General features: G+C 45.0%; 1 protein-coding gene across 1 annotated transcript in view; it reads left to right on the top strand.

Moving 5' to 3' along the window:
- The window catches only part of PKP1 (plakophilin 1), a 50,160-nt gene extending 27,222 nt beyond the window's left edge, over window positions 1-22,938 (top strand). The window contains exons 4-14 of the mRNA XM_084610914.1: window positions 1,322-1,466; window positions 2,661-2,868; window positions 4,230-4,407; window positions 7,504-7,618; window positions 8,181-8,336; window positions 8,669-8,845; window positions 13,748-13,901; window positions 14,603-14,789; window positions 19,784-19,868; window positions 21,016-21,119; window positions 22,789-22,938. Coding sequence (XP_084467040.1) covers window positions 1,322-1,466; window positions 2,661-2,868; window positions 4,230-4,407; window positions 7,504-7,618; window positions 8,181-8,336; window positions 8,669-8,845; window positions 13,748-13,901; window positions 14,603-14,789; window positions 19,784-19,868; window positions 21,016-21,087 — 1,477 coding nt within the window. The 3' untranslated portion in view covers window positions 21,088-21,119; window positions 22,789-22,938. The remainder of the gene's footprint in view (window positions 1-1,321; window positions 1,467-2,660; window positions 2,869-4,229; window positions 4,408-7,503; window positions 7,619-8,180; window positions 8,337-8,668; window positions 8,846-13,747; window positions 13,902-14,602; window positions 14,790-19,783; window positions 19,869-21,015; window positions 21,120-22,788) is intronic.
- The last annotated feature ends 2,166 nt before the right edge of the window (window positions 22,939-25,104 follow it).

Here is a 25,104-nt window from a genome sequence, read left to right as displayed (position 1 = left end):
CTCCGCACTTCTTGGTTTCTGGCTTAATAACAAAATCTCAGCAAGAGGGGTTATCCTTTATGGGGAAGCCCTATAGAACTTAGTAGAGATGAAACCATTAGAATGCCATGGAAATTATTCTGGACAGCCTATACAACATAATAGAGAATGACACCTTTCTGTGGATTGTTTAATAGAATTTAATAGAGGATCATATCTCCATATAGAATCTCATAGGTAAATTTAAAAATCCCATAGAAAAGATATAATTCTCTTTTAGAGTCTGCTGGATTTTCCCATCAGGGATATTCCCTCCATATGCTGAAACCAAGAAACATCCAGTTCCCAAAGACATAATGTCCTGACAGGACCTGATCGTGACCTCACTGAAGTCAACGGTAAAACCCCACTGATGTAAATGGGAGCGCAGAGAAGGGAAAACATCATGGCAGAAGCTGAACTTTTGGATGCTTTGCTCCACCAAATCCCCTGAACATTTTAGTCTCACCCATCCTGTGACCTACCATTTTCCACTTGCATTCAGTTAATTGTTTAAATAAAATTAAACAAACAATTGGACTGCTAGTGCTTGATTTTTCCTCGCGTTGCACCTTGTGTTGTCATTAGCATTGTGAATTGGGAGCACTTTCTACCCACTCTGCATAGGTGCAAGGCAGGAGATAATCAGGCCCCCTGTTTCCACGGCAAGGAGGTGCATTTTCAAAGGTCTGGGTGGGTTTTTTCCCACGCTTTCCATCCCCCCTGCCCCACACCAAGTCCATACTCTCTTGTAACTCACCTCGGGATTCTATAGACATCTGCAATCATTCCACTGTCGGTGTTCATCTGTAACTCCACTTAAAACCTCCCTCTCTAGGCTCTTTTTCTGACAATAACATGGCCACAAACAGCAATGGCTTTCCTTGAAACAAAACTGTGATTTAGCACCCCAAAGGTTAAGGTAGATGCGTATGATCATGGGTATCATTCTGAAATCTACAAGAGGTCACACGCAGTTTCCCAGTCTTCTTTCTGTAAACAAACAACGACATTCCATTATTATGGATGTCAGTGGGAGTAAGGACTGGGTAAAAACTGAGTCATGACCTGAATACTTAGCCCACCAGGTTTCTTGGTGGTTGCAGCTCTCTTTGCAGGGACCATATTGCAATATTGATAGATCTGTCTAGATAAACAAACCCATAAGCTCTAACGGTAGTCGGCTGAGGGGCCGTTGCCTACTTGTATCTGGTGGCATCTTTCAAAGAAGTCATCAGCCTCTAAAGCATCTTGCACTTGCCACATAGCGACTGATCCACTCCTTTCCCTTCTTTTTGTTTAGAATATGCACTGATGAGTTGGACAACGTGGCAATGACCATCCAGAAAGCCATACAGCTCCTGTGCTCCTCGGATGAGAAATCTCAAGCCATGGGTGCATACTACCTCCAGCACACCTGCTTCCAGGATGAATCTGCCAAGCAAGAGGTAAACTAACTTGTTCGTGGCTGCATTTTCAGAAGTGGGCTCTGGGTCTGGGTGCCTTCATTTTAGAAGGTCCACGTGAGACCTCTGGGGCCTGATTTTCAAGCAGTGCCAAACATCTTTATTTCCCATTGCCTTCGACTGGAATTGTGGGTGCTGAGCACTTTCTGAAAATGTGCCCCAAGGCTCATTAAGTGAGGCTTCCAAATATCAAGGCATTTTTCCCCAGCTGACAGTTTCATTCATTCATAAACAGGTGGTTTCACTAACTCCTAGGCTCACAGCAATGAATTCCTTTCACAGGAGCTCTGGTTACTTCAGAGAAGTAGGACCAATTCAGTGCTGAGACTAATTAAGTCTACCAATCTACAGAGAGTCTAAGCTTGTGTGACTGCTACCTTCTCCCAGTCTCATCAACATGTATGTTACATCAACTGTAGGCTGCCTTAGACTTAGATTCACACCCCCGTCCCCTTACACATCAGCCCAGAATTTGGCCCCTTGATTCTGAGTGTATGTTACGCCAACATACGTGTTGCCTCTGTATAAAGCACTATGGAATGTTGCTATATTACAATTATAATGTGGTCTCTAGGTAGCTTTTCACCGCAGAAATAAGACTCGTGAGGCCGGATCCTCAGGTGACAGAAATCAGCGTAGCACTGCTGAAGTCAGTGGGAGCAAACACTAATTTACTCCAGCTGAGGTCATTACTTGCAAGTCTTAATTGTTGACATCTGTTAGTAACAATACCAGCTCTTTTCATAGGTGGAGTGGAGAGTGCTTTACAAAATTGGTATAATTCATTATCCCTGTGTTTACAGATTTGGTAACTGAGGCACAGAGCTATGAAGTGACTTGTCCAACATCACCCAGCAGGTCAATAACAGAGCCGGGAATAGAACCCAGTTGATCTCAGTCCAGTGCTCTGTCCACTAATCTTATACCCTAGTCATCAAGGCAGTCAGCACAGACGCTCTTGACTATAGCTATCAAGCCATTTGACTGCCTTGTAAAAAATGGGGTATTTTGGGTCTAGCCATCCTGTAATGCTCAGGGTATCCTTTCCATTCCAATTAGTACGCGCTATGCTGTCTTCTTGCATTAACTTCTGTCGCCGTGGTCTTTTAATACACCAGAGCAAATAGATGAGCTTTTCATGGGATGCTGATCCTTGTCTGTCTTCTCCTCTCGCAGGTCTACCGGCTAGGTGGAATTGGCAAGCTAATTGAACTCCTCCGCAGCCCAAACCAAAATGTCCAGCAGGCTGCAGCTGGGGCTCTTAGAAATCTGGTCTTCAGAAATCCTGCCAACAAGTTAGAAACCCGACGGCAGAATGGGATAAGGGAGTGTGTGAGCCTCCTGAGGAGAACTCCGAACACTGAAATACAGAAACAGCTGACAGGTACATGCAAGCAAAGGAGAGAGCCTCAGCTCGTGTAACTTAGGATAACTCCATTGACTTCCACACCAGCCTATAACACCTGGGGATCTGGCTCCTAGATACTGGGGCCTGAGATTCACCTGCCTGCCACCTTGCGTTGCCATATGCACCTGTGCAAAGTACAACACTATCAGACCAGCATGACACTTTGTACTCGCTTTCCCCATGTGCAAATGACAACACAAAGTGCGAGGCTGTGCAGGATCAGGCCCCTGGATTGCCCAATTTATCAGCTTTGTGAATCTTGTGTACAGTGTTAGGGGTTCCCAACCACTGGCCTGTGAATCAGGTCTGAGACTTAGAGATCACACCTATGCAACCAGGTTTACCACCACAGCTGTGACCATCAAGGGCTTTTGAGCCATCAGGACCTACATGTGATCACCTGAGAGCTGGGTCCAGGGCATTCTCAGAGGAGGGTCCCATCCTCTGGCACTTAGTTCCCCTTCCTGGTCTGACAGGAGGTGAGTTTTGGGGGTTTGTTTCAGAGAATATTACACAGTCTATTTAGTGTCCCAGGCTTACCCTGAAGAGTTGGGTTCTACTGGGATCACGTGCATGTGCTAACACTGGGTCAGCCCGAGTTGTCTTTGATTATAGTGTACTTGAGCCTTGGGTAAATGGTCCACTCCCCTCACTGCCCCAGACTGAAATGTGTACAGAAATATGATCTTTGAGGCTGGGACACCAGGCTCCATTCTGTACTGTAATAGAGGGCCTCTGTCCCAGGCCGGTATGATGCCTCTACTGTCTCCCATTTAACTGTATATACTCTGAAACTAGAACTTAGAGTATGCCCAAGTCCCATGGGGGGTTAGAGGGCACATGGTTAAATAGGAAGCAGTGAACACTGCTTGAAATACAAGAGGTTTTTGTTGCCTGGAAAGGATGGAGACCACTGAGCTAGTACAATGTATTATGGGAGAACTAGTTTCAAGACCCTTCTCAAGATAACGTGGACTAGGTAGAAGAGGTGACATTCTGGGTCTGTACTGGGAAGCCTAGTTTGAACAGCACACGCAGCACCACGCAGGTTGATCGTGGAGTGACATGTTGGTTAGTTACAGAGGAAACTGCCTTTTCTGTTAGAACTGAGATTGGATGGGGAGATTGGACCAGAGCGTGTCTCTCCAAACCTGGGGGCTATCTTGAATGCCTCGATTGTAGACCTAGAGCTTGATTCTCTTCTTCTTTGCACCAGTTTTGCATGGATGTAACTTTCATGGAGTTATTCCCTAGTTGCAATGTTAGTGATAGGAGATTCAGGCCTTTACTGCATCAAGACCTTAAGGTTTAATGTTTGTCTTGCATTTTCTTTCTAGGGTTGCTGTGGAACCTGTCCTCCACTGATGAGCTGAAAGAAGATTTGATACACGAAGCCCTCCCTGTCTTGACAGATTGTGTTATCATCCCTTTCTCGGGGTGGTCTGATGGTGTCAGTAATAGGACAAGAGAAATTGTTGACCCTGAGGTATTCTTCAATGCTACAGGCTGTTTGAGGTAGGTCAGCAGACAAGCATCGCTCACACCCTTTGTGGCTATGCTTAAAATGGACCCCTTATTTTAACAGTTATAAACCTTTAACTTTTTGAATCTCAACATCTACTGTCATTAATTATTGTCTGATCTCCCAAAATTTCCTGCAACTGTGAACATTTAAATTGATTAAAAAATAAATAAAAAAAAAGCTTAAAAATAAGCATGATTGATATTATCCATCAAAATTATAAGGACGGCCATACTGGGTCAGACCAATGGTCTATCTAGTCCAGTATCCTGTCTTCCTACAGTGGTCAGTTCCAGTTGCTTCAGAGGGAATGAACAAACAGGGCAATCATCAAGTGAACCATCTCCCATTGTTCAGTCCCAGATTCTGGCAGTCAGAGGTTTAGGGACACCCAGAGCATTGGGTTGCATCCCTGACCATCTTGGCTAACAGCTGTTGATGAACTATCCTCCATGAACGTATCTAGTTCTTTTTTGAACCCAGCTATACTTTTGGCCTTCACAACATCCTCTTGCAGGGAGTTCCACAGGTTGACTGTGTGTTGTGAAGAAGTATTTCCTTATGTTTGTTTTAAACCTGCTGCCTGTTAATTTAATTGGGTGACCCCTAGTTCTTGTGTTATGTGAAGGGGTAAATAACACTTCCCTAGTCACTTTCTCCACGCCAGTCATGATTTAAAAAAATACAAGTGAAATTCTGCCAAGCCTATTCATAAAGTTTTCATGGTGTCTAGAGCTAGATGAACATTTCCCACTGAACTTGTTTTTCAACAGAAAATTGGGGTTTTGATAAAACAAAAATTTTTCACAGAAAGTGTCCTGTTTCCTTGGAAAGTTTTGATTTTTCATTAGAAAACTTTTTGAAATTTTTTAGCTAACACAAGGAATTTGTGGTGGGGGATGAGGCTGGTGGTTCTGGGCCAAAAATGTTCAGGTTTCAGCTGAATTTTTTTAAAATTTTGATTGCCAAAAAACAAAAATTGTTTTCCATTATTTGATGAAAAGTCAAAATTTTCTGTGTGGGACTAAACCCCCAGATTTTCGATCCAGCTCTAATGACTATCTCTTGCCAGCAAATTCCAGCTGATTCTCTTTTTTCATACTGGATCCATTCATTCCAGTTACAGTCACTAGGTGTTGGCCCATCCCAGTGTAAGTGTCGGTGTCAAAGTGAGAGGCTTGTATTTGGGCCTGGGATGGTTTTATTTCTTCCTTGGAAAAGCCAGAGAACTTCTTGGCATGAAGATCTTCGTCCTGACTTGCAGTTTCTTCTACCAGCTTCCAAATTCCCCATCACGTTGGGAACAACTCAGTGGGGAGATGAAAAAGCTGTATAATTAGGTACTTTAATGAACTAAAGCTCTGCCTTAGGGAATGTAGCAACAGACCGCGCCCTTACCAGACACGCTAGCTAATGGGAGCTACATTCGCTTGTGAAACTGATGAAGCAGACTGCAGCAGGGACTGCAGCTTTCTCTGCCTGTCACTATCAGCCCCCAGAGGCTGGAGATCACTTCTGAAGGACAGCGCGCTCCTGCCTCCATCCCTCTCTTGGAGGAGAACTTTCCATGTGCAGTTATGCGGCAGAATGGTTCTTGTAAGCAGGGCTGTCATCTGCTCCATCCCTGTAAAGGCACTGGAGCTCAAATATGCGGATACATGTTAATGGAGAAATGGCAGTATTGGGGGATACTGCAAAAATAGCCATCCAGGGGGCAGGGTCAGTCTTCTGTGCACTGGTTTGTCATGTCTTGTGCCCATAATGCATAGCAATGACATGGAGATAATTCCAAACTTGAGGTCAGTTTGGGCCTAAAATAGGTCTTGAATAATGCGGGACTTGGACATCTGCTCATTGACAAAAGCCTAGCCACGCAGGTTTGTTAAGAGTTTCTGTCTGGCAGATGTCTGTGAGCTATTGCAAACCACTCATTTGCAAGCTACCGGTGCATTAAAACAAGATCATGTCATGCCGCTGCTAAAACTCTGCTGTCTTAGCCAACGCCTGATCCAGAGTATAGCGCAGCGAAACCATCACCACTTAAATCTAAGTTTTTTGCCCCTTTTTCTTAAAACCTGGTGTCCCCGTGTGAGAGAGATGACAAATTCCGGCAATATCCTGGACAAACCTTCTTGGATTAAGCTAAACCTTACTGAATTCAGTTAAAGTATTTTAGGAGTTCGTATTGTGAGATCGTATGTAATGTCTCTAGGGGAGAGACACGACTCATGTAAACCCTGGGAAATGTTAGGGGCTTCAAAGGACTCTCTTAAACAAGGTACTTTTTAAAGCTTCGCCTTGAGGAGGGGACCTTTGTGTGCTAGTCATGGTGGTCACCTGTCACATGAGGACAAGATCAGAGGCCCAAACAGTAGAAAGGAGGGACTCAGAGAGACATGGGGGTTCTTGTTATGAACTGATGACCACAGAAAACCCTCTGTGTGAGGTCTGAAGGACTGGTCACCAGCCCAAACGCCTGCTGGAGTTTGGGGTGATCTCTGGTAAGCTTATTAGCATGCGTGTACGTTGTATTGATTTAATATGTTTTCTCTGTAATGTTTTCACTTTAAGAATAAATGTGCTTGTTTAGAAAGAGCTGTGTGGTAATGGTGGTATTGAAGTCAATGTTGCTACACTGACCTACGCCCGTTGAAGGTGGGCTCCTTGTTCTCTGTGGCAATCTCCAGCTACTCATTATTCTACCCTCTCTCTGGAAATAACTCTAAGCAGATATCTTGCGTGTCCCCACTGTACCTACATTGTTCTCTCTAAGGGGATATCTTCCCTCTGGACTTACCCTAAAAGGAAAATCTCCATGGATGAAATTCACCCCTCTGGAGAGGAACGTGACAAGGCCTATACACCATCTAGGTCCCACTTTAGTCGTCAGAGTTGAAGTGGGACTTAAGTGGTGCACTGGCCCCCTGCAGAGAGGTGAATTTCACCCTATAAAGGCAATCCTTCCAAGTGGGTTGAATTCAAACAGAATTATGTAGGGAGCTCAGTGGCTGATGGAAAATACCCAGCTAACGGAGCTGCTTATCTGTCTTGCTTTATCTCCCTACATTTTATAAAATGTCTTCCTTCAGAAACCTGAGTTCTGCAGATGCTGGACGTCACACCATGAGAAACTACCCTGGCCTGATTGACTCAGTCATGACTTATACCCAGAATTGTGTGGCTGCCAGCCGGCCTGATGACAAGGTACCAGACATATGAGCTTCCCACTTACACACAGTTCACCAGCCTGTGCCTAGCCCTAGCCAATTAGTAGTACACCCTGAGCACTGACCGTGCACAGCTCTTTTGATAGTCCGGCTATTGATTTTGGTGCGCAAATGGGTGCAGAGCTCTTTTGAAAATTCTGGCCTACATGTCACAATGGTCGCTGCTGTATGCTGAACACTTCTGAAAATCTGGCTCTGATTTAGAAGTGAATTGAAAGTGAATTAAACTAAATCAGATTAAGTCTACTCTAACTCCAGATAAGAGTGTCCACACAGGGATTTAATGCAGTTTAACTAATCCACTTTAAAAGGTAATTCAGATTAATTTTCCAGAATGTCCCTATGTAGACAAGCCATAAATAAAATCAGAGTAAGGACCTCAGAGTTTGGTGTATTATATTTATGTTCAGGCAGCAGGGTTTATCTGCCTTACACCGCAACACATCATTGACTGTCATTAAATATTGTTACAATGCGCATACTGTTCCATGTTCCTGTCTGACTGTAAAACTGTGTGTTTTTTCGGGGGCTGATTTCAGTCCGTGGAGAACTGCATCTGTATCCTGCACAATCTATCCTACCGCCTGGATGCCGAGGTGCCCAATAAATACACCCAGCTCAACCACATGGCCAGGAATGCCTATGTGGACAAGACCCTCACAGGCTGCTTCAACAGCAGGAGTGGGAAGCTGGAGGTAAGACGTGCTCCTGATTCTGAGTGCTTGCAAAATGCACCATTCACTCAGCCCCTGTCACTGGGTTCGAGTGAAGAGCTGCCCTGCCCCTGCATTATCAGGACCAGAAAAGGGGTATGAGGAGTTACATAGAGTAACATGTCCTCCAGTTGGTACACCTGGGAGAGTTGAGAGAGTGGCCGCATATGCCCAGCCACACTAGATGTGTTGTCTGTACGTGATAGGTGCATGCAGATATTTGTATGTGACCGCCCAAGCAACCAGGGATAATGACGTGTGATTCATGTAGAAAACGCCAAGCTCCTGGATGTCAATCTATTACTTCCCCTTAGATTGATGAGTATGTTCTACCCATTCCCGATGAGGAGTACAAACCCAGAGGGCCCAGCTGGCTCTACCATTCTGATGCCATCCGCACATACCTGAACCTGATGGACCAGAGCAAGAAAGATGCCACCCTAGAGGCCTGTGCTGGGGCCCTGCAGAACCTCACTGCCAGCAGAGGACTGGTGAGCGCTCTCTCTCTCTCTCTCTCACACACTCACACCTCAATGGGCTCTACAGGGGGAAAGCACCTCTTCTAAACTGCAGAGCACCCTTGAATTGCTCCACAGTTTCTATTACAGCATTAAACTCTAATGCCATTGCACGCACACATCCGACACAGAGTGCACTGAGGATTTAGTCCGTGGATCCTCTGGACACGCCCTCAGCACTCCTCTGGCTAGGGCTGACACTGCAAACCTTCTTCCATACTAGCAATGATGGACATAGTTGCACAGCACACACTCTTCATGGCTTTCACCCAGCAGAAGTACCCTGGTTGTGTTGCCTTTTGAGGTCTGTGTGCCAAGGTAGGAAGGACTGGGCCTAAGACACTATCTGCGTGTGTGCAAAATAGGGGATGGGCATGGTGAATATCTGGTCTTGTTCTTGCCTAAACTTCATTGATTTTAATTTAAGTGAGATGGCTAAATAGATAAATGAATGGATTTTAAAATTTTATTAAAGCTAATGTTAAAAATATAGAGAGAGACAGATAATGCATAAGTTGGGAAAAGAGTGTCTGTACATCTGGGTATAGTGTTTAGATTATCCACAAATACAAAGTTAGTTTTTTAAAAATCATATGTTAGAGTACATTATCAGCAATAACCCAAATTTCGGTGAATAGATTTAACAATACAGTTTAGATATTAGAATCCAAATACTCGGGTACATCACTCATGAAAAGTTGTACAGAGAGCTGATTGTGGGAAGCAAAGTATATCAACGAGTGGAGATTGTCCCTCGGTAATTGAGAATGAGGTTGGTTGTCCTTTTAGAAAATACAATCTATGAAGAAAGTATTTGTTACTTTTCTGACTGCGCTTCTCATCGGCACTCCAGCTCATCCCTCCTGGTATTGCCGATGTCCGGGGATGTGTTCTATGCAGCTGTCCCTCGACCACCTAATGGAGTCTGACACCATGAGTTGCTGCATTAGCTGAATGTAGCGTTGACTGATTCCTCATTCTCTCAGCGCTTGCTTGTTACTGGGGTCCCATGGGTACACAGCGCAGAGAAGTGTTGTGTGTTACAGCATCCCACCCAAAGGTCACCGACGATGACACTGGGGAAGTCTTCTGCTGCATGTCTAGCTGGTGAAAGGATAACACTAACCTGTCAGCCTTGATTTGCTCAGTCTTTGGACATGAAAAGCTTTGATTTCTTTCAAATTTGAGAAAATTATCCCTTTTGTCAGTGGGGTGAGGCTTCTCAAAGGGGCATAGGGAATTTGACTTTCAGTGGGAGTTGGGTAGAGCTGGTTTGGGAAATTTTGATGGAACCATATGCCTCTGGGATATGCAACTCTGCCTAAATCCAAACGCTTCATGACATCTGTCATAAATATAAAGGGAAGGGTAAACCCCTTTGAAATCCCTCCTGGCCAGGGGAAAGCTCCTCTCACCTGTAAAGGGTTAAGAAGCTAAAGGTAACCTCGCTGGCACCTGACCAAAATGACCAATGAGGAGACAAGATACTTTCAAAAGCTGGGAGGAGGGAGAGAAACAAAGGGTCTGTGTGTCTGTCTATATGCTGGTTTCTGCCGGGGATAGACCAGGAATGGAGTCTTAGAACTTTTAGTAAGTAATCTAGCTAGGTATGTGTTAGATTATGATTTCTTTAAATGGCTGAGAAAAGAATTGTGCTGAATAGAATAACTATTTCTGTCTGTGTATCTTTTTTGTAACTTAAGGTTTTGCCTAGAGGGGTTCTCTATGTTTTTGAATCTAATTACCCTGTAAGATATCTACCATCCTGATTTTACAGGGGGGATTTCTTTATTTCTATTTACTTCTATTTTTATTAAAAGTCTTCTTGTAAGAAAACTGAATGCTTTTTCATTGTTCTCAGATCCAAGGGTTTGGGTCTGTGGTCACCTATGCAAATTGGTGAGGCTTTTTATCCAACATTTCCCAGGAAAGGGGGGGTGCAAGTGTTGGGAGGATTGTTCATTGTTCTTAAGATCCAAGGGTCTGGGTCTGTAGTCACCTAGGCAAATTGGTGAGGCTTTTTACCAAACCTTGTCCAGGAAGTGGGGTGCAAGGTTTTGGGAAGTATTTTGGGGGGAAAGACGTGTCCAAACAGCTCTTCCCCAGTAACCACTATTTGTTTGGTGGTGGTAGCGGCCAATCCAAGGACAAAGGGTGGAATATTTTGTACCTTGGGGAAGTTTTGACCTAAGCTGGTAAAGAGAAGCTTAGGAGGTTTTTCATGCAGGTCCCCACATCTGTACCCTAGAGTTCAGAGTGGGGGAGGAACCTTGACAACATCAGGTTGATTTCACTAGAACTTTGGCAGTACTTTATCTTTGTGGTTTTCCTCCAAAACAATGTTGAAACGTCTGGTTTTGATGTTTTTTGGAACAAAACATTTTGATGTTTCATTTTGAAATGACGTTTTGTTTCCGTTTTTAAAAACACTAGATTATACTACATTTTTTAAAAGTCAGCATTGAGAAGAAATGGTTTTTGTTGAAATGAACATTCCTACCACCCTGAAACCTTTTTTTTTTTTCAGTATTTTCCTTCACAGAGAATTTCCGATTCGAAATAAAGTCAATTTTCAGAATCCTTCCCAAAACGAATTTTTCCCCTCCTTTAGAGTTGAGTGTCTAATTCTCTTAGACACCTTTGAATATCCCAGGCTCGAGCTGGGATTGATTATGTATTTTAGGAAAAGACTTGTCAACAAAGGAAAAGGGAGATTGGTGAGGTGAGTTACTGACTCAGGAAGGTAGAGTTTTGTGAATGGTAGGAATGTAGAACTTAAAAGGGGAGATGGAATGGAATGCTACACTGGTCAGCATTCTATTACCAGAATAATCACGCTACTCAGATTTCCTGCCATGAAGATTCCAAATCTCTACAGAAACTTCTGTAGAGATTTGTTGAAATGTGGTATTTGTAGGCAATTAATAAACTTCATTTTGTTAAGCTGAGTCTTTTGGCTGAAATCTAGGACACACAATGCCTTGTGTGTTAGATCCACGTTCCTTTCAGCTAAGATTTACAGCATTTTTCCTTATATTGATCTCTGTTTGCACTCCCAAAATTTCCTAGAGTACTGCAGGGTTGCCATGAGATGAACTGCAGAGCACAAAACAAAAGCAGCACATAAATGACATGGAAGTACATGATTTTTTTTTTTTTCCGTTGGACTATCTTTTCATGTGCAAATGTGAATTTTAATGAGCTCAACATTGAGAGGGAGAAACTTGCAAAGGAAATTTGCAAAGCCTATCCTACAAGCCTTCCTGAGACAGATCTTCCATTGAAGGTGACAATTCTACGTGCAGGGAGTTTGCAGAATGGAATCCTTTAGCCCTTTAGGTCACAGGCTAGTGGATCCGTTCTCTCCTCAGTGTCCTGGGATACTTACCTCAATCCTCTTAGCACCAATAGGTAACACAACACATGTCTGTGGTGTACGCAGGGTGGGCAATCAAGCTGTCTGTCATGGCAACCCAGCAGAATGTGCTAGTGGTTAGAACTGCAGCTGATTACCCGAGAGGAGAAACGACCCTATGCCAATAATACATGCCTTTATTGGAAGAAAGAATGCAGCTGTCTGGCAACATAATAAAATTGTTCAGTGTTGGTCTCTGAGGCCAAGAATTCAAAAAACAAGGCGTAAAGTCAGGCTTCTGTGTCCATATGTAGGCACCTAACTGAATGGACTGAGTTGCTGGGCATGCATCAAGCCAACGGAGTCACTCTGGATTTACACCAGTGTAAACAAGGACAGAACTTCATGCAAGTGCCTGTCTTTTTAAAAGTGGTAATAGCTCATCTTAAGTGATCACTCTCCTTACAATGTGTATGATAACACCCATTTTTTCATGTTCTGTGTGTCTATAAATCTCCTCATTGTATTTTCCACGGTATGCATCCGATGAAGTGAGCTGTAGCTCACGAAAGCTCATGCTCAAATAAATTGGTTCGTCTCTAAGGTGCCACTAGTACTCCTTTTCTTTTTGCGAATACAGACTGACACGGCTGCTACTCTGAAACCTGTCTTTTAAAAAGTATCATTTAGCTGTACAAGGAGTGGTTTGTTCCTCTTGGGGTGGGATGGGTGGCAGGGGAGGGGCAGTTTGTGCATGAAACTCAAAACCCTCCAATTAATGTTGATAGGATTTAAGCTCATAAACCTCCCCACCTTGTCCCCGCACCCTCCCACCCCACGCAGGCTGAGGCGAGAACTGACTCCCCAGCCCCTAATATAAGTTGTTCATGGACAGAGAGGGATGCATAGGAGAGACCCAGATCCTCAAAGGTGTTTAGGCACCTAATTCTCATTGAAATAAATGGGAGTTAAGCACCTAAATTCCTTTTGAGGATTTGGATCCAAGAGGCTACAGAAGAATAAAGTATGATATTGATGATTATTTTATGACCTAGCTATACTATAGTGTGTATACCCAGAAATACTGTATGGATACAACAAGGAGTCCGGTGGCACCTAACAGATTTATTTGGGTATAAGCTTTCATGGGTAAAAAACCACTTCTTCAGATGCATGGAGTGAAAATTACAAATGCAGGCATTATATGCTGACACATGAAGAGAAGGGAGTTACCTCACAAGTGGAGAACCAGTGTTGACAGGGCCAATTCAATCAGGGTGGATGTGGTCCACTCCCAATAATTGATGAGGAGGTGTCAATTCCAGGAGAGGCAAAGCTGCTTTTGTAGTGAGCCAGCCACTCCCAGTCCCTATTCAAGCCCAAATTAATGGTGTTAAATTTGCAAATAAATTTTAGTTCTGCAGTTTCTCTTTTGAAGTCTGTTTCTGAAGTTTTTTTGTTCAAGTACACCTGTCCTGCATGGGTTGGGCATCACTAACAAATTCTAGTTTATCCCCTAGATGTCCAATGCAATGAGCCAGCTGATTGGCTTAAAGGAGAAGGGTTTGCCTCGTATAGCGCGGCTCCTCCAATCCAGTAACAGTGAAGTTGTCCGATCTGGGGCTTCCTTGCTGAGCAACATGTCCCGACATCCTATTCTCCACAAAACCATGGGTAAGGAGCTTCCATAAAAGCAGTTTCTGAGTGGTTGACTAACCTCTCCCCTTCTTTCACAAGCCCATCTTCTGTTGTAAACCCATCAGCTGAACTATGCCAAGCATCACCACCAGACATAGATTCGTCAAAAAAAATGCACTGATGTCACACGTCCCCTCCCCACGGCTGGTGAGCATCAGGGCTGTGATGCTGGCCAAGAGATGCTATTTGTCCTGGCCTGTAGCCACCATAAGGAACCCTTATGACATCTTTTGGAGTCGTGCACAGTCTGATTAACAAATGCTACTTCATCCCATTAGTGGGCCTCTCACTTGATCCCTGGCATGCTTCATGGATAAGAGAGATCAGCTGGTTTCTCTGGGCCTCTTTCTGGGAGAGGGAGTGTTTCCCCTGGTTGGGCTGGACTTGGCTTCTTGGGGTGGTGTATACGGTTTCCCGAGCGTAACCAAGCCATGTCCATTGTTATTGTTTCGATCAAATAGGACCAGATCCTCAAAGGTATTTAGGTGTGTAACTCCCACTGAGTTAGGCGCATAGATACCTATGAGATCTAGGCCACAGCAGCTATTGCATGATTATTAATGCCTCACTTAGGGCCTGATTCTGCAGCCCTTGTGTTGCATAGGACTTACTCAAGTATCTGATTTATCTGCACTGGTTTTTATTTCAGTCCTGACTGGAATATTCCTCCTCTTTAGCTCCCCAGGTGCTTCCAGATGTGTCCCGTCTCCTGGCCTTCCAGTCCGGGAACAACAGCAATTTGGGAGATATCATGTCCTCCGCTTGCTACACCATGCGGAACCTAATCATGTCCAACCCGCAGATGGCCAAGCCTTATTTGACGAGCAGCATGCTAAATAATGTAGTAAACCTGAGCCGAAATGGGTGAGTGATGGCAAAGAGGAGGCTGGAGGGCCATGTGCAAGCACGTTAAGAGATTATGCAGCCAACTTGTGCACATGCCCATGGGGCCCAGAGCAACTGCATCCCTGATGCAATGCTGTTCAGTGACCACTGGTAAAGACCCAGCGGTCACCAGGTACTATCACTGTAAGGGCTGAGAAGGCCGTGATGTTTGTTATGGGGGAGGACTGCAGAATCTCAGATACCATCTTGTGGTGACAAATGGAAAGCGCTCACTTCTCAGTGGGGACCCCTCTGTATCGAGGCTGGGGCTTGCCTGGGAGCTATGCACTGCAGCAGGTGGCGGGATTCCCTGCGCAGGTAGGCAGACACATATAGCTATGCTTGAGTTGTTAATGAGAGCAGTGTGGATGTTGTGGCAGGGGCCAAGGTTCAGGCAAGCCAATTAAGCTTGGATCCAGGGCTCAGGCAGGCTTGGACTCTGGCAGCTAGCCCATGCTGCAATCTCCGCACCGCTATTTGGTGCATGAGTCTATCTACCCATGCTGGGAGTCACACCTCCCCGCTGCAGTGTAGACATATCCTAAGGGAGTTAGGAACCTACATCCCATTGAAATTCAATAGGATTTGGGCACCTAACTTCCATTGAAAATCCCAGCCCTAAATATCAGTGATGTTGTTATGAATCCCATGTACCTCTTATTCAATCAGTTGCTATAGCTCTGGGTTCCCAGCATTATTATTATTAACGATACTCCTAGAAAGTGCTTGACAAAGAAAGCCAGGATCATTATCCTAATTTTACAGATGGGGAAACTGAGGCAGGGTCAACCTGCAGGCCAATGCTAGAGTCAGGAATCAAACCCAGGTCTCCTGAGTCACAGTCCAGTGCATTATCCACTTGGTGCTTCAGTCATCAGCCAGGCTCTGAGGAAAAGCAATAACCATGGCAGTAGAATCCACAAACTCATAAATAGAAAAGGAGGACTTGTGGCACCTTAGAGACTAACCAATTTATTTGAGCATGAGCTTTCGTGAGCTACAGCTCACTTCATCGGATGCATACCGTGGAAACTGCAGGCTTTATATATACACAGAGAATATGAAACAATACCTCCTCCCACCCCACTGTCCTGCTGGTAATAGCTTATCTAAAGTGATCAGCAGGACAGTGGGGTGGGAGGAGGTATTGTTTCATATTCTCTGTGTATATATAAAGTCTGCTGCAGCTTCCACAGTATGCATCCGATGAAGTGAGCTGTAGCTCATGAAAGCTCATGCTCAAATAAATTGGTTAGTCTCTAAGGTGCCACAAGTCCTCCTTTTCTTTTTGCGAATACAGACTAACACGGCTGTTACTCTGAAACTCATAAATGAGGCAGAGAATTGCTTGAACTGGTTGGCACTTGGCACCGGCATGAGCAATGAGGTTCTCCCAGAAGGTGAGAGGAGACTCGTCTTGGAGAAAGCTCAGATACTCAGAGAAGCGTTTGGAGCTGTGGAGAAGGCGCACAGAGAAAAGCAAATGGAAGCGCAGAATGGGCAGGCAGACTTCATGAGCAACGCCCAGTCACTACACCGTTACTGGCTCAAGCTTGTATAGCGCTCTTCTCACCCTGCGCCTCCCCTTCCCCCCGCAGGAGCACGGGGGAAAGGGGAGCTCCAGAATGTCTCTCTCACCCATTTGGGCCCCCCAGGCTCAGGGCTCTGTGTCTAGGGCATGCAGTGAGACTGCTTGTTCTCAGTTCCCCACCCTGGTTTGCAGGGGTGAGGCTCTGGTGCGCACTGATGGGGCCTATTCTGCATTCCCCAGTGATCTCCGTGCTTGTGGCATTCACAAAGCAGGCCCACTCGCAGCTCCTGGGGACTTGGCGGTGAGTCTGTGGTATGAACCCAACAACCCCTCTTTGGTCTCAGGGCTGTTTGCCTGAGTCATGTCCATTCTCAGCGCCCGTACGGTCGCCAAGCTGCTTGCCTGTAATATGGGCCAAGTAGACTCGGCTCCCCTCTGTCTCAGCACACAGGGACTTGGGTGTGGCAGTATTCGGGACTCCCTACGCCTGAGTTAGGTGCTTAGGCTCCCTCGCCGGTGAATGGGGAGAGACCGGCACCGCAGAATGGGATCCCCAAAAGCCAGCACGCTAGGCAGGGAGCCACCTAAGCCAGCCACTGGGGGATGCTGCCGAGGGGGTGGAGGACCATGCTAAGCCCAGCCTGTCACGGAGTTTGGTCCCTATCTCTGCTTGTGATCCACAGCCAGGAACCCCTCTCCTGCAGTCAGGTGACTTAGGCGTCTACACCATTTCATGGGTGATTGTCAAGTACCTGCCCAGCACCACAGAGCACAACTAGGGGAGATGGGGAAGAAGGTGGCTGTCTACTGTCTAACCCTTTCCTCAGTGGCGAGGGCCCTCAGCTGGGATGTGCTTCAATTCCCCTTGTACTTGATGGGAAGGGATGGGAACAAGGGTGTACCCTCTTTTAGGTGAGTGCCCTGATCACTGACCCCAGGGGTTCTCTGATGTGGGTTGTTCTCCATCTCTTCTTGAAGCGGTTTCACTTTAATTAAATAATTAACCATTACTTGGGCCACAGAAAGCCTAAGAATCACTCTCTAGCCCACCATTTTGGGTGCTCACCTAGACTAGGGGAGGCTTTGGTTCAATCACCTGCAGTTTGCTGAGACGGGATTTAAGCAACGTTCTCCTACATCTCAGTGAATGTCCCAACCGCTGGACTTAGAGGTATGGTGAGGTGGGGCTCCGTTAGTCATTTCTGCTGAAGCTGTTCCACTTCAATTAACTATTAATTGGGCCAAGGCAAGACACAGCAACAGGAAGTCCTCTGTTGCCTAGTGGTTAGGGACTCACCTGAAATGGCAGTGACTCTGGCTCAATTCTTCCCTGTTCCTAATGAAAAGAAGGGATTTAAACAACATTTTCCTTCTGTCTTGCCTGCTGAAGCTGGTCTTCTTTAGTTAAATATGAATTGGGCAAAAAACTGCTGTAAGCAGCCTTCTGTGGTAAAGGGATGGGGGGCTTGCTCAGGCCGCTGAAGACAGGGGTTTGAGTCCTCCAGCGACCGACTGTCATGAAGGGATTTGAACAGGGAGCTGCCCTGGCTTTCCTGTTGACACTGTTCCACTTTAATTAACTATTAATTGGGCCTAAGCATTAGAAGTCCTCTGTAGCCCACTTGCTAGGGAAGCCCCTAGGTTATTATAGACTTGAGTTCAAGTCTTGCTGAGGCCTGAGGAGAGGTTTAAACAGCAAGCGCTCTCAGGCTTTTTTGTTGAAGTTGTTCCATTTTAATTAACCATTGATTAGGCCAAGCAACCGCTAAGCATGTGAAATTAAATATACTCTATAGTATATTGGTTAGGGTGCTCACCTGGAATGTTGGATCTCCTTGGTCAATTCCCCTCTGTGCCTGCTGAGGGGAAGGATTTTGAACAGGGATCCGCCATCTCTGGGCCCTTTTAATAAAATGCAAATCACTCTTTTGTCCCCTGTGGCTGGCTACCTGCCCAAGCTGTGGGAGATCACGGTTCCAGTCCCTCCTCTGCAAAGGGACTAGAACAGGGATCTCCCACCTCCCAGGGACTGTTGCAACCTCTGGTGAACAAGGACCAATCCAGCTTTCCATTAGTCAGTGGAAAGATTCATTAGGAATTGGATCAGACCCTTAATCTGCTACAGGTTTACAGCATTCCTTTGGGACTTAACTGGGTAGAGCCTCTAGCTTGTCACAGGCCGAAAGATTTCCAGAGTCAAAAACCCAGCCACTGTGTACATCGGCCGTAGTATAAACTGACCTTCTCTCTCAGCAGAAATCATTGCCTGTAATTTTCACACTTGTTTGGAGGGGTCAGTTTGTTTTTACCAATAGTCAGTCAACTTCATTTCACATAGTCTGACCAGCATCTGCTGCTGCTACTTGTCTGGCCATGTGGACACAGCTGCGTCCCACCTAGAGCTGGCCACATCCCTGCATGAGTTGCTTTCTAGCACTTCATTGTCCAGGTTTTGGCTGGAGCTGGGGCCAAGTTGCAGAGTATGAACTGTGTCAGAACTCTCTGAAAGTCCGGGGTGGTCAGGGTTTATACTGGGCCTGTTATAGTGATCAGAGTCAGCCGTGAAGTTTGGATCCAGTTCTGGGTCTGGAGTGTTCCAAAATCTTAGAAGACCTGAAGCAAACCCCTGAAGGCCTGAGTCTTGTTCACAAAGTTGTTACTTGGGCAAACTCCCATTAATTTTTACTGAGTAAGTATTTCAGGGGTGGTACTAGTACAGGTCCAGCACCTTTGGGACCTGACCAGTCCCGAACCAGAGAATTTGCTGAACAATATTGTGTCAAACAGGTCTCTTTTTATTTTTATCTCGCTGGGGCGAATAAATGAAACAACGCTTGCAACGCCGCCTAGCCAAGGCTTATCGGCTTTCTTCGTAACAAAGTGTTAGTGTTGTTACAAAATTTTACTGTATTGGCACAAGGAAATAAGTAGATAAAGCATAAAATACAAAATAAAATCATGCCAGACCATGGATGTTGCCAGACCAGAGAGTGCCGGACTAGAGAGGTTCGACCTGTATTGTTGTTGTTTCTTCTGTCGCATCTCAGCTGTCCCCCCAAAGTAGCGCGAGGTTGTTCCTTTCATTGTATTACTGAGTGAGCTGTGCTATCTAGTTCCAAAGGAGTCGGGGCTTGTGCCATTTCCCTCCTGTCTTGCAGCTTTTTAGATTCTACAGTTCAGAAGTGTCTCTTTAGCTCCGCTTCCTCCCATTCCTCTGAGTTACTCCCCTTTGGACCATCCCAGAAATCCCCCTCCTCCTTGGCATTTGCCCAAATGATGTCTTCAAAGCAACCTGTGAGCATGTAGCTGAATGATCTCCATTGTGGCTGGCCAACCCTCTGCAATGGTGGAGCTGGTTCACACCATGCTGACAGGGGCTGGGTTGTTTGCATTGGTGGGTTGTGGCCAGCTAAGAGTCATTGGATTTCTTTCATCCTTCCAGCTCCTGTCCAAAAGCAGCTGAAGCCGCTCGCCTCCTGCTGAGTGATCTGTGGTCATACAGGGAGTTCCAGGGCATTCTCAAACAGGTGAGGAAGCTAAGTGTTAGCCTTTTCCTGATTCTCAGCTAACTGGATAGCAGCAGGCTGGATTTACCCCCGAGGTCAATTTGCTAGGGATGTAAGTCAGTGTTGAATATTGCCAGTGTCTGAGAAAAGCCAGGGGCTTTGAGAGTGCCCTTGGAGCTGCCCACCAACATATGGGCCTCATTCACCTCTCCTTTACGCTGGTGTAAATAACTCCATTGAGGCCCATGCAGATCCACTGGTGCAAAGCCAGCGCGAGTGGAAGAAGCAGCTCCACGCAGTCCCTAACTTGTGTGGCGAGAGAAGTGATTGTGACAGCCCCCAACATGGGTTCCTTTTCTCTAGTCCCACACTTCATCTTTTATCCCCAGACCTGCCCTGTGGTCACCTCCCCTACTTCAGGGACAGAATAATCCGTTAGACCAACAAGAGAAGCAGCCAGCATTTGTCAGGTTCCCTCTCCTTCCCCAGCAAAATCCCCAAACTGGCAGAGTCGCGACTAGCCTCTGTTCCAGACCGGTTTCTTTCACCAAACCGGGGTTCTCCTCCCCACACCATGGAAAGCCAAGAGCATAAGGGAGTAAAAGGATTGACTGAGGGGAAGGGGCAAGTGTGGAAAATGGGGGCAACTTGTGGGCCTCAAATCCACACAAAGGTTGATGGTGAGGGTTTTTTTTTTCCTGTTTTTAACCTTACAGCAGCCCTCCTTAAGACACCAATTCCACCTCCAATTTGACATGACAGTCACTCTAGCATATTTTACACATGGTCGTTGCACAAATATGCATCATACATACCTGATCCTTACTGACTTTCCAGTATAGGCAACGATATTTCCTCAGCAAGGCAGGTTGAGGTCCTGCTATCTATAGTGGGAAGACAATGCAGGAAAGACTCATTCCCTCAATAACTGTGACTGTTTGCATGCACACTGCATGCTTTGTGCAGGCAAAAGATTGCATAAGGTGCATACAACATTAACGTTTCTGCAAAGGACATAGTGAGTGCATGCAGCCAACTTGCTGGATGCAGGTGGCCTTTGAGGTAGGACTGAGGAATTTGACTCATGGGTAATGACATTAGATAATTATTGATTTGCAAGTTACCTGCATTAACTGCCTTCCAATAACTTCCATGTCTCATTCTGCAGCAAGGATTCGATAAGAACATGTTGGGGTCCTTAACCGGGAGCACTTTCAGGACCCTGTCTTCCAGATTCTAAACAGAGACCTTCAGCACAAGTTCAGCCTGCAGGTGAGAAGGGGATTGTCAGTGCTGGAAAAAACATGGTGTTCAAGGACAAACCAGCAGCAGTGTCATGTCATGTAAATGCTGCTCTGCTCACTTACATTTGGTAAGCATGTGAGGCTGTTTCTAGGGCCAGTTGCAAATATTCCATGAAAACCCTGTTTCACCAGAAAACAGGGGTTTTTTTGAGTCAGTGACATTTTTCACTAAAAAAGTGCTTTTTAAAGAAACCTTTGACTTTCAATCGAAAACCTTTTCGGCCAAAAACTTAGTTTTAGGTCAACAAAAATTTCCAGTTTTTGGTTTTTCAATAAACAGTCCAAATTTTCAATAGGGGAGGAAAAAATTCCAATCATCAGCCCTAGCTGTTTCTAACACAGAAATTGCCTCATTGGTCTAAGATGTAGGGAAGCCATTTCCTTCCAACTCACATGGTGTAACAGCTACACGGATGAGGTCGGCAGGACAGAAACTGTACCTTCTCTATGTTCGTACAGGGCCTCGCACATTGAACACAGCATGTGATGTGACCATGATACCTCCTCTCTACAACTAGGACAGCCCTTCAGTGGCTTTGACCTTTCTTCCCAAGCTAGAATATGAACTGTTCAACAGCAGTTTGCAGAATGCAATTATTGGGCAATGCAGCTTCTGTTTCAGCTCTCTCCAAGAACATGTTAATTCTTGAACCACGAGTCACATTAATCAGACCTTGTGATTAGCGTGGAATGATTCCCAAATTTAATATGGCACTTAACAGCTTCTAGGCACTTTATGAGCCTCATTAGTCCTCAGAAAAGCCCATTGAGATAGCTAAGAAGTGTACTAGGATCTGCATATTTCAGGTAGGGAAGCTAAGGCTGAGAGGTTAAGGCCACCAGGATTTTGAAGTACTCACTAAAATTCATTGCTTCAATTTTTGGTCAAGCAATCTGAGACATGTAGGGTCCAGTGGCATGCCGTCATTTTATGCACACATGTACTGGATGCCCCATGACTGGCTGTGCCCATGGGACGATTCTGTCCAGTCTCCAAACATGCAAACAAAATGGCATGCATGCACCACGTGTGAGGTCACACCACAAGGAGGACACCATTTTGTAGGACAAAATGGCATCCGCTGCACAGCGTGGCCTCACACGCATGGTGTGCGTGACGTCACGCTGTGTGAAAGTCGCCATTTTGGATGCAAATGCACAATTGCATGCCACTGGGAGAACCTGATCTTCAGAGGTGTTGATTGCCCATAACTCCAACTGAAGCGAACAGGAGTTGGGGCTGCTCAGCATCTCTAACACATCAGGCCTTTCACATCTGGCGTTTGGGCACCCCAGAAATTGGGGCATCCAAAATTAGTAATTGGCCCCCCGGTATGTCCTGTGTGGTCAAACACTGTGGGCCCCCCAAAATGTCCCCGTGGTGGGGCAAAAATGATGGAATCAAGTCCCCCTGCACAGCGGTGAATTTCAGCTGTGACAAATAATGTAACCATCTCCGCTGAGAATCATGGTCTGATAGATACTTGTAACCTTACCACAGATTCAGGGAGGGGAGGGGAACAGCACAGGGAAAGGATGTGAGGATTACGGAGAGTCAAAGGGTGAGGACGTTTCTGAATGTGAAAAAGACATTTTGAAATGAGTAATCAAGGTGTTTGTTTGTCTTTCCCTTGCAGAGTTTGTCGTTGGTTCGTGTCTGGAATGACTTAAACCTCAAGGGATCAGTTAGGACATTACAGATATACAGTGTTTATAGAGTTAATCCAACTGTAAAGCAAACGAAGTATGCAATTTTTTTGTGGTTGATACAGATATTTTAAAGCATTTTGGGGGGGAGGGCGGGGGAGGAGGAATTTGAGTTTAAAGTTTTCTGTTGTCAATAACTCTTTTTTTCAAATTGTGTGTGTGTGTGTAGACACACAGATACACACAGAGTGGGATTTTCCAAAGAGATACTTAAAACAGTTAATTCCACAATTTCCACTGAAAGCCAATGGGCGTTGTGCACCTTCACCCACTTAGGCACTTAGGAAAATCCCACCATATAGGGGTGTGTGTGTGTGTGTGTATATATGCACTAAACACAACTGTACCAACCCATGTCACAACCCATTCTTATGCAAATGTGTAAAACTACTAATTATATGCTATGTGTTTATTCCATTGTAGATGGCCACTGTAGACAGATACAAACCATAATGTTTTAGATGGCTGGTTATTTCTAAACTTGGTGGACATGGACTTCTTTCTGCTTTTGACTCTTTGTCAAGTGAGCTTTCATATTCAGAGATAAGTATTTTCTCTCATAGGTTACATGGTTTCTAAATCTCAAGAAGCAAATTCATGTCTGAGAAATAGAACAGGAGTACTTGTGGCACCCTATAGACTAACAAATTTATTTGAGTGTAAGCTTTTGTGGGCTACAGTCCACTTCATCGGATGCATAGAATGGAACATATAGTAAGGAGATATATTTATACATACAGAGAACATGAAAAGGTGGAGTAAGAGGCTAATTAATTAAGATAAGCTATTATGAGCAGGAGTAAAAAACATTGGCCAAACCGGACAGTCTCTACACAAAAGAATAAATGGACACAAATCTGATATCAGGAATCATAACATTCAAAATCTGGTAGGAGAACACTTCAGCCTCTCTGGCCACTCAGTAACAGACTTAAAGGTGGCAATTTTGCAACAGAAAAGCTTCAAAAACAGACTCCAGCGAGAAACTGCTGAGCTTGAATTAATATGCAAACTAGATACTATTAACTTGGCTTTGAATGGAGGCTGGGAGTGGCTGGGTCATTACCCATATTGAATCTATTTCCCCATGTTAAGTATCCTCACACCTTCTTGTCAACTGTCTAAATGGGCCATCTTGATTATCACTACAAAAGTTTTTCCTCCCGCTGGTAATAGCTCATCTTAATTAATTAGCCTCATACTCCACCTTTTCATGTTCTCTGTGTGTGTGTGTGTGTGTGTGTGTGTGTGTGTGTGTGTGTATATATATATATCTTCTTACTATATGTTCCATTCTATGCATCTGATGAAGTGGGCTGTAGCCCATGAAAGCTTATGCTCTAATAAATTGGTGAGTCTCTAAGGTGCCACAAGTCCTCCTGTTCTTTTTGCGTATACAGACTAACACGGCTGCTACTCTGAAACATGTGTGAGAAATATCACTGGAAGCAGGGCCTCGGAAAATCTTTTCATAAGCTGTATGTTACTGTACATTAGTCACCGATAGTCTAGAGCATGGAAGCTGCTGAGGCCAGAAACCATTTAAAACACCACAGCAAACATAAAAGACATGTATCTTACTAAATACCGCCATTGCTTTCCTAATAATGCTGTAACTGGCAAAGCTTGGCATTAGATAGGCTCAGCTTGACAATGGGACATGACATTGTTTCCCAGGGACATTGTGCATACTAAATGGGGATAAAAGGCAAAGACAAACAGCTGTTTTATCACTGTTGGTAGAAACCAACATAAAATATTAGTATTTGAGTGGTTAAGGAAGTTAGAGAGTCAGGAATACTTTCCGGTCCCAGATGCTATCCAGTTCATCCTGTATGTGGTAGAAAAGACCTACCAGTATATTTCTTCTTAATCAGTTTCTTCTATGACATTAGCAGGATGAAACCGATGGCTCTGTCTTGCTCTTTTGAAAAAGTCCACACTAACTCCAGTGCTGTTGAGTGAACGTGTGTTGTTTGGGGAAAGGGATAGGATCAGCTATGTGAATGGAACATGTTTGCAGAAGACCTGGGCTAGTTGTCCTGCATGTGACACCATTGCTTAGTGCAAACAAGTCATTCTACAGATTCGAGGGCTCCGTGGAGCTCCTGGAAAGAAGTCATTAAGGAAGTGAGTGAGAGAGAAGGAAAATAATGCAAGTGTTTTGTTGGGAGGCAAAAGTCTAGGGTCAGCTCCTCAGCTGGGGTAATGCAGCAAACTCTGTTATCGTCAGTGGAGTTTTGTCA

This window comes from Lepidochelys olivacea (genome assembly GCF_965140295.1).
Source record: "Lepidochelys olivacea isolate rLepOli2 genome assembly, chromosome: 21".
In the NCBI taxonomy this organism is placed as follows: Eukaryota; Metazoa; Chordata; order Testudines; family Cheloniidae; genus Lepidochelys; species Lepidochelys olivacea.
Note: the sequence above shows the minus strand (reverse complement) of the source record. Positions and strands in the feature narration are given on the sequence as shown.